This window comes from Harpegnathos saltator, unplaced genomic scaffold (genome assembly GCF_003227715.2).
Source record: "Harpegnathos saltator strain DR-91 unplaced genomic scaffold, Hsal_v8.6 scaffold45, whole genome shotgun sequence".
Taxonomy (NCBI): domain Eukaryota; kingdom Metazoa; phylum Arthropoda; class Insecta; order Hymenoptera; family Formicidae; genus Harpegnathos; species Harpegnathos saltator.
This window is the reverse complement of record NW_020230261.1, coordinates 1,411,743-1,421,125: the sequence shown is the minus strand read 5'-3', so window position 1 is coordinate 1,421,125 and position 9,383 is coordinate 1,411,743. Positions and strand designations below refer to the sequence as shown.

The 9,383-nt window shown below is 59.0% G+C and overlaps 1 protein-coding gene across 1 annotated transcript; it reads left to right on the top strand.

Annotated features, from left to right (window-relative positions):
• The first annotated feature begins 347 nt into the window (after positions 1–347).
• Positions 348–5,524, top strand: LOC105186625 (toll-like receptor Tollo). Its single transcript, XM_025301798.1, has one exon. The coding sequence runs from the start codon at positions 1,180–1,182 to the stop codon at positions 5,344–5,346; it is 4,167 nt and encodes a 1,388-aa protein (XP_025157583.1). The 5' UTR covers positions 348–1,179; the 3' UTR covers positions 5,347–5,524.
• Positions 5,525–9,383: the final 3,859 nt, after the last annotated feature.

Below are 9,383 nucleotides of genomic sequence, written 5' to 3'. Positions count from 1 at the left end.
GCGTCTAGGAACCAGTTTGGTGTTTACCTAGTAAGTAGCGTTGTCAGTCAGCTGGTTTGTTGCATCTTCGGGGTAGGCAGGCAAGCAGGCAAGCAGAGGCAGGCAGGCAGGCAGGCAGGTAGGCAGGCAGGCAGCAGGCAGGCAGGCAGGCACGCAGGCAGGTAGGCAGGCAGGCCAGGCAGGCAGGCAGGCATCAGCCGCCTGTGGCATGCAACGTTGAGCGAGAGAGAGAGAGAGAGAGAGAGAGAGAGAAAGAGAGAACACGCACAAGAGTGCGGCTGTATTGCGTGCGCGTGTGTGATATCCGTGTACGCCAGTGTGGGACAGCGCTTCGGCCACGGTGGAGGGAGCGCATCCTGCCGGTGGTGGGGCCAACGTCACGGTGGTGGAGGTCGCGCGGCAGCCAGAGTGGGGGTGGCAGCCGCCGCACGGCGCACGCTGGCAGTTACGCAGGGTGCTCCGTGCATCGTCGATAGAACGGTGGTTCCGTCGCGCAGTCAGTTGCATTCCGGCCGCCGCGGTGGGATGTCGTCTCGTCGCGTCCGGGCCGCAAGTGACACGTTGCCAGCCGCATTCGTGGTGATACCGAGTCGTCACGCTGGTGCATCCTCCTCCGCGGTGATACTACGCTCGGCGGTGTACTAGCTAGTGATATCCGCGCGCCGTGAACGGAGCGAGAACGCGAGCTCGCTAGAGCGCGCGCGCGCGCGCGCGCATCCGTCCGTTGGCCTGCTGCTGCCCGCGTCTGGTCTGGCTTTGTGCGCGCTGGTTTATCACTCCTCCGCGGGATCGCCTCATTGGATATGAACGATCGGCGCACGAGCGATCCGCGGGAACGGACGACCACGGGGTCGAGGGTCGTGGTGATCGCCGTCGCGTCAGTGCCGGTGTTGTCGGTGTGAGAGAGCCGCATCCGCCGGGATACGGCGGGAGAGAGTACGGCGCGCGGCGCGGTTCGCTTCCCTCTCTCTCTCTCTCTCTGCATCTATCTTGCAATCGCGCATTCTCTCTCCGTATCTCTTTTCTACTCTCTGTACGTGGCATGGAACGGAGTGTGCACAACAGTTGAACAACGGAGCAATGCCGTGGCTATGAGTGCGTGACGGCTCCTCGAGCGTTCTCGAGCAGCCGCGCTGCGAGAGTATCTTCCGGCCAAGGAACGCGTCTCATGGGAGAACGATGATGTCGTCGTTGGGAATAATGCAAGCGTGTCATCATCATCGTCGTCGTCGTCGTCGTCGTCCTCGTGTTGACGGTGTTGACGTACGTGCGTCATCGTCGTCGTCGTCGTCGCCGTCGTGGTGGTGGTGGTGGTGGTGGTCGTCGCCGCGTTGGCCGACCTTGGTCGTACTGTGCTCGTTCTTGTTGTCGTTGGATCGTCGCTCGTCGGTTTACGGACGCAGCATCACGAGTCTCGAGGCGCCGAACGGTTGCGAATGGCGAAAGGACGACGAGGACGGCGAGCAGGCGTTGGCCTGCAGAGTGAGGACGATCGCGAGCGTGCCCGGGCTGATCGGCAACCTCTCGACGATACAAGCGGACACGGTGACGTCGTTGGGATTGGAGTGCAGCGACGTGCTGTTCTTCGAGAGTCAGCTCTCGAACGGGCCGCACGGCTTCCTGTCGCCGTTGCCGCGGCTGGCCAAGCTGCGCGTCGATTACTGCAAGATCCCGAGCCTGCCGGGCGGCGCGTTCGCCGCCGTGCACAATCTACGCAGTCTGTCGGTGCGGACGCACAACGGCGACTGGTCGGCTATGACCCTGGAGCTGGACCGGGACGCGTTGCGCGGCCTCACGAGTCTGCGGCACCTCGACCTCGCCGACAACAATCTGCTGACGCTGCCGCCGGAGCTGCTCTGCCCGGTGCAGAGCCTCGCGAGTTTGAACCTGACGCGCAACAAGTTACAGGACATCGACTGGATCGAGTTTTGCACGGCCGGCCTGGAGACGCTCGACATGAGTAACAACGACCTCAGTAGCTTGCCCGACCGCGCGCTCAGCGGCTTGCGCGCGCTCAGCGTGCTGAAGATACAGGAGAACGCGATCGCCGCCGTCGGCGACCACGCGCTCTTCGGTCTCGCGTCCCTGCAGGTGCTCAACATGTCCAGCAACCGGCTGGTCGCACTGCCACCCGAGGTCTTCTCCAGGACGAAGGAGCTGCGGGAACTGATACTCAGCAACAACTCAATCTCGGTGCTGGCGCCCGGGCTGCTGGACAGCCTGGAGGAGCTCCAGCTGTTGGACATGAGCGGTAACGAGCTGACGAGCCATTGGGTGAGCCGCGACACGTTCGCGCGGCTGGTCCGCCTCGTCGTCCTCGACCTGTCGTTCAACGCGCTCGCGAGGATCGACGCGCACGTCTTCAAGGGCCTGTACAGCCTGCAGATCCTCAAGCTCGAGCACAACGATATCGAAACGCTCGCCGACGGCTGCTTCGCCTCACTCGCGAGCCTGCACACCCTCACGCTGTCGAGCAACAAGATCGCGAGATTCGACGCGGCGCACACGACCGGCCTCGGTCAGCTCGGGCAGCTCTTCTTGGACAGCAACAGGCTGCGCGCCGTGCCCAAGCGTGTGTTCGCCAATCTCACCGAGCTGCAGGACCTGGCGCTCAGCGGAAACTCGTTGACGGAGGTGCCGAGCGCGGTGCGCCTGCTGCACTCGCTCAAGACCCTCGACCTGGGCAACAATCACGTGACGAGGGTCGACAACGAGTCGTTCGCCGGGCTCAACGAGCTCTACGGCCTGCGCCTGGTCGACAACAAATTGGAGAACGTGTCGCGCGAGGCGTTCGCCTCGTTGCCGGCGTTGCAGGTGTTGAACCTGGCGAACAATCTCATCCGTCACGTGGAGCAGAGCGCGTTCGCGAGCAATCCGGTGTTGCGGGCCATCCGCTTGGACGGCAATCAGCTGACGGAGATCCGCGGCGCCTTCACCAGCCTGTCGACTCTCGTCTGGCTCAACGTGTCCGACAACAAGCTGCTGTGGTTCGACTACAGCCATCTGCCGACGAGCATCGAGTGGCTCGACATACACGCCAATCAGATCGGCGAGCTCGGCAATTATTACAACGTGCGCGGTAACCTGCGGATCAAGATGCTGGACGCCAGTTACAACCTCATCACCGAGATCACGGACGTCAATGTGCCGGACAGCGTGGAGACGCTCTACCTCAACGACAACAAGATACGCGCCGTCGCGGCCGGCACGTTCCAGCAGAAGGCCAGCTTGGACAAGGTGGTGCTCTACGGCAACGAGATCCGCAATCTGGAAGTGGCCGCGCTCGGTCTGCAGACCGTGCCGGACAATCGGGAGCTACCGACCTTCTACATCGGCGACAATCCCATCCTCTGCGACTGCACCATGGAGTGGCTGCCGAAGATCAACGAGCGCGCCCGCCAGCGCCAGCACCCGCGCGTCATGGACCTGGACGCCGTAATGTGCGACATGGTGCACGTCCGCGCGACGCCGCGGCGCAAGCTGCTGTCGCTCAAGTCGAAGGACTTTCTCTGCCGGTACGACGCGCACTGCTTCGCCCTCTGTCACTGTTGCGACTTCGACGCGTGCGACTGCGAGATGACCTGCCCGGACAATTGCTCGTGCTACCACGACCACAGCTGGTCCAGCAACGTCGTCGACTGCTCAAACGCCGGCTACAAGCGCGTGCCCGAGCAGATACCGATGGACGCCACGGAGATCTACCTGGACGGCAACGAGCTCGGCGACCTCGGCAGCCACGTGTTCATCGGCAAGCGCCGGCTGGAGGTGCTCTACCTGAACAACAGCGGCATCGCCGCGATCCACAATCGCACGTTCAACGACGTCGAGGCGCTGCGCGTCCTCCATCTGGAGGACAACGCGCTGCGCGAGCTCCGCGGCTTCGAGTTCGAGGAGCTGGAGCTCATGTCCGAGCTGTACCTCGACCACAACGCCATCGTCACCGTCGGCAACACGACCTTCAAGAAGATGCGGAACCTCGAGGTGCTGCGGCTCGATAGCAACCGCATCGTCGACTTCCGACCGTGGGAGGCCCTGCCGAGCGGCCTCGGCGGCAGCGCCAAGGTCGCGCTCGAGGGTAACGCCTGGAGCTGCGAATGCGGCAACGCGGTCCGGCTGCGCGCCTGGCTGGCCGAGCACCGCGGCGACCCGGACAAGATGTACTGCCGCGACGGCGTCGAGACGCTCGCCCAGGCGATGGAGCGCTGCGGCGACCCGTCCACGGAAGCCGTCAGCCGCGGCATCCAGGAGATCCCGCTGTTGGGCGGCAATTTCGTGCCGCTCCTCGCCGGCGCGCTCGTCGCCGTAATCGCCGTCTGCCTGTTCGTCGCCCTGGCCTTCGCCTTCCGCCAGGACGTGCGACTGTGGGCCCACGCGCGCTACGGCCTGCGACTCGGCAAGATGGCCGCGCCGCCCGACGAGGAACGGGACCGGCTCTACGACGGCTACATCGTTTACAGCGAGCGCGACGAGGACTTTGTCTCGCGGTTCCTCGCGGCCGAGTTGGAACAGGCCGGCCTAGCCCTCTGCCTGCATTGGCGGGACTTACCGCCGGCGAGGCCGCAGGAGGCGCTGCCGCCGGCCGCCGCGGCCGCCCGGCGCATCGTCATCATCTTCTCGCCGGTGTTTCTGGCGAACGAGTGGCAGCACGCCGAGTTCCGCGCCGCTCTGAGGACCGCGCTCGAGAACATCAGGCCTACCTCGCGGAAACGCCGCGTCGTCGTGCTCCTGGCCACCGAGGCGCCGGCGCGCGACCCCGAGATGCAGCTTTTGCTGCAGACGTGCACGGTGGTGGTCTGGGGCGAGAAGAGGTTCTGGGAGAAGCTGCGCTTCGCGATGCCGGACTCGGTGGACAAACGACGCGATAGCAGTAACAACGCCGGCGGCGGCGGCGGCGGCGGCGGCGGCGGCGGCGCCGGCGCCGGCGGTAGCGGCAGCGGCAAGAAGGTCAACGACCGTAATCGCACCAGCACGCGCTACACCGCGGCGCCCTCCGCCGTCGTGGACGTCTGGACCAAGCCGAACGGGGTTTTGGTCGCACCGGTGCACGCGCCCACGCCCACGCCCACGCAGTCCACCTACGTGAGCTCGGCGTCCAGCAGGACCGAGGACGAGGACAGCGGCGCCGAGCACCAGCACCACCAGCACCAGCATCAACACCATCCGCACCCGCACCAGCACGGCTACAGCGCGCTGCACACCACCGCCGCCAACGGCCGTCCGGCCAGCCTGTCGTCCAGGGGCAGTCACCTCTACAGCACCATACCGGAGCCGCCGGTGCCGACGGCGCCGCAGTTGTCCGGCGAGACTCTCGCGCATCCCGGCAACCCGCGTACTTACTTCGTCTAGCACAGAAGGGCGGCGATCGTACTGCGATCCGCCAAGAGATAGACCAGAGACTCCAACTGCCTCCAACCATGCCTCGAGCCCTCTTGCGGCCGCGTTCACGGCCGGCGTGATCGCCCGCGATTCGTCGTCGTCGTCGTCGTCGTCGTCGTCGTCGTCGTCGTCGTCGTCGTCGTCGTCGTCGCGGCTACCGCCTGTACAGTTCTCCCCCAGCTCCGCGCGACGCATCGACCAACCAACCTACCCTGGCAGACTGAAACGCGCTTTTAGCTCTTCCACAAGGGAAAGCCCCGCTCGCCCCCTCCCCCCGTCCCTGCGTTCCCGCGACTGACTCTCCCCGTTCGGGCTGTTTGACGCGTTGTTCCCTTCGCGATTATCGGGAACTAACCGACGAAGAACGCGACACGCACACTTGCGCGCGCGCGCGCGTATTCTTAGTATCGCGTTGTACGCGCGGAGTCGATTCGCGATGCCTTGGCGCTTGTTATCGGTATTGATACACACACGTACACACACACATACATACATACACACACAAACGTTGAGTCCTTCAACTCGGGCGGACTTTGGTTCTTCCTTTTTTCTTTTCATCTTTCCTTCCTTTCTGCCTTCCTTGCTCAAGTGTAATTTCAAGAATCGTGACTCCTCTCGTTCTTCTTTCCTCTCTGCGTTCGATACATACATTCTCTCTTCTCGTCGACTTGTCGCCACAGAGCGTCACGTTCTTCCAAACCACCAACGACCAAATACATACGTAATCACTCGTCGGTTTCAAACACCGAAAGCGCGAAACGCGAGTGTCGGCGGCCCTTTTCTCTCTTTTCCCTCCCTCTCTCTCTCTCTCTCTCTCTCTCTCTCTCTCTCTCTCTCTCTCTCTCTCTCTCTCTCTGTCTCTCTCTCTCTCTCTCTCTCTCTCTCTCTCTCTGTCTGTCTCTCTCTCTCTCTCTCTCTCTCTGTCGACCGCGTTTGAATCACGCGACATCTCCTCGAATCCGCTGCTGATTCCGTCGTCGAATTCGTGCGCGCAGTTCGACTCGCTCGCAATGCGCGATATGGTCGCATTGAGACGATTGAGAATCGACGTCGATTCGCTCGTGCGACATGTATTCCCGCTTTCGCGCGAAATCCCCGCAAGTCTCCTCGCCGGCGGCCGTCGCGATCGCGACGGAAAGCCGCTTTTCGGCGCTTCGCCGTCCTCGCCGCGCCCGTCGTCGGGCGACTTCCTTTTAATTGCCAGTCGCTCGCCGCCGCTTCGATTTGCATTAATTGGCGCAACTGTCGGCGCACTCAATCATCAATATGATTATTTGCGGTTTGAATGTACGATATTACGAACGGTGAATAACAACGGTAATACCTAAATATGCACTGCCGGCGAGCGCGCAACGCGATCCTTTTACGAATGCTAATTAGATGACTCGCCGCCAATTTGCGTTTCCCGATGCCTCTCTTCCTCGCGCAGAGGCAAAAGCCGGGACAAGAGCGCGCGACGAAAGCGTAGCAAGTACGCGAAAGTACGACAAGTGTTCTTTATAGGTAATTTATTTTCTAGAGACGCGCCTAGAGACCGACGATGCATTTATCTTCTATTTAGTCTGTATTGCGTATTTAACGACTTAATTGCGAATATATTCGTACACATATACATATATACATATAAATATAAATATATATATATATACATATATATATATATACATGTATATATATATACATACATGTATGTCTCTTTCGATGCGACTCGTGCGATCGCACGAGCGAGAGCAACGGTGATATTTACACACGCCTGTGTACGAGTATTAACATCGCGAGTCGCTTTCCCGCGCTCGTCCAGTTCGTCTCTCGGAATAAGCGTCGACATATTAAGGAGGACGCGAAAGGACAACTAGAGTAAAGTGAAATAAATTATTTTCATAGCACAGAGGCGAACGCGCGCTCGTGATCATTTCCGATCTGGCTCCGAGGGCCAACAAACGAGAGAGTTATCGGTACGAGTAATACCTTTTCTTTTGTGTGTGTTACGCTAAATCTCACGATAAAGTTCCTCTCTCTCTCTCTCTCTCTCTCTCTCTCTCTCTCGCGCGCGCACCGACACACTTTTGGGACCCGAAGCGCATCCCTCTCCCGTCCCCCGCGCTCCCATCCCCGCCTCCCCCCCAGCCCCCGTCCAGCCCCTTTGTCATTCCTGTCGTTTGCTCGTCGATGATTCAACCACGACGGCCAACGGACAAGTATCGTCTACGTTATAGCGTGTTAAAAATGACATGGAAGACTAAAGACAGACGTCTCGTGAGAGCTTGTTCCTAAGAAAAAAAAAGAAGAAAAAGATGAATAAAAGATTGACACGACTGTCTTGATGAGAAGTTACGGTCGCATAACGCTTATTAGTACGTAAGTGAACTCTCCTGTAAATATTGTATCTAATTTTTGTAAATACTCGTGGGCGCGCGCACACACATACACACACACACACACACACACACACACACACATCTTTCCGGATGGAAAGCCTCGACGACCAGCGGGCGCGCGCACGCAGCGTGGACGTGACCATCGCGCTGGTCGCGCGGCCTACGTCTTAATTGTACTTGCGTTTAGGAGCGCAAACGACTCCGATCGTATTGTATTATTACTGTAAATACCGCTCGTCGCGAATCACGCATTGTATTCACAGTCTGTTAAATACGTATTAAATTAATTGCCACTTTCCATTTCAGCAAGGAACCATGAAAATAAACACGTTTGTTTTATAAAAAAAAGGAAAGAAAGAAATGAGAGTGCAACAGATGAAAAGAGAGCAAGTGTCTTTCGCGCCCGTCCCGTCAACTCCGCAGTCTCTCTCACACCCGATCCAATCCTTGCGTTTTCTCGAATTTACGTACGAATTATCGGACGTAACGTCGCTCGACCGCCAACGCTCGTCGCGATGAATAGTACCGATCGAGAGATCGATATATTCGCTCTCCCTCTTTTTTTTTTTTTTTAATATCACGATGATATATCGAGAGACCAGAGAGAGAGAGAGAGAGAGCGAGAGGGAAGAGAAAGATTCTCGAGCGTCGATGCGAGAGTGTGTAATGTACGTCGCATTTGTACGATTAAACGCTCGATATCGCTGATAATGGACTCTCGCAGGATGTATCGCCGTATCAGCATCGGCGGTGTATGTGTAGACGCGTGCAAGACGCCAAGTGGACTCGAGATTCAATTATAACAGGTCGACGATATTGGGCGAACAGCACACACGCACACGTATTCTCGGAGAATGCTATATTTGTCCGAAGGATTCGCGCTTTGGTCGGCGCGATTAGAGTGCGCGATTACAGCCGCCGGATTTGATCTCGCTCTTGATTTCTCGCGGAAAGGAGAGAAAGAGGAGGAGGAAACCCCGGTGAGACATCGCAGCGTCTTTCCGATTACCTCGCGGATTCGCGACCGTGCGAGTCGGGCTGAACGACGACGACGGTAATTCGAGAGGATGGGAGGCGCAAATGAAAGGAAAATAAGGGAGACAGACGAATACGAGAAGGTGGGGAATAATTTATCGTGTAATTCTTATCCCGCGGAACACTGGAATGAAGCTGTTGGCGGCGACGTGGCGGTGCATACGAGCGAATAAAACGCGAAGAGTTGGACGTCGCGCGCGCGCGCGCTTTGGGTCGTAAGACCGACGGAAGTAAGAGGGAAGCGTCGCGTAAATAATCCATCGTCAACGAAACCATCTCGGATCGCCAGAGCAAGCAGCGCGCTGCTGAAAAAACAGCGCGCCAAATGCCGCCGTCAATTCGACGAAAGGTACATCGACCGGTGAACTTGGCGACAAGTTTGACAGATCGCCCTCGTCGAGTCACTCGACGAGCCGAATATCGTGACAATCATCCGCTTCTCACTTTTCACGCGTGACTTTATAATACAAGTCTGAGACGGAGAGTGAGGGAGAGGAGGAGAGGAGACCATCCTTGAATAGAGACATGCGCCGCCGCGAGCATCTCCGCTCTCGCCGCTTTATCACGCCGGTCCACTGAACGTTCTTGGCATCT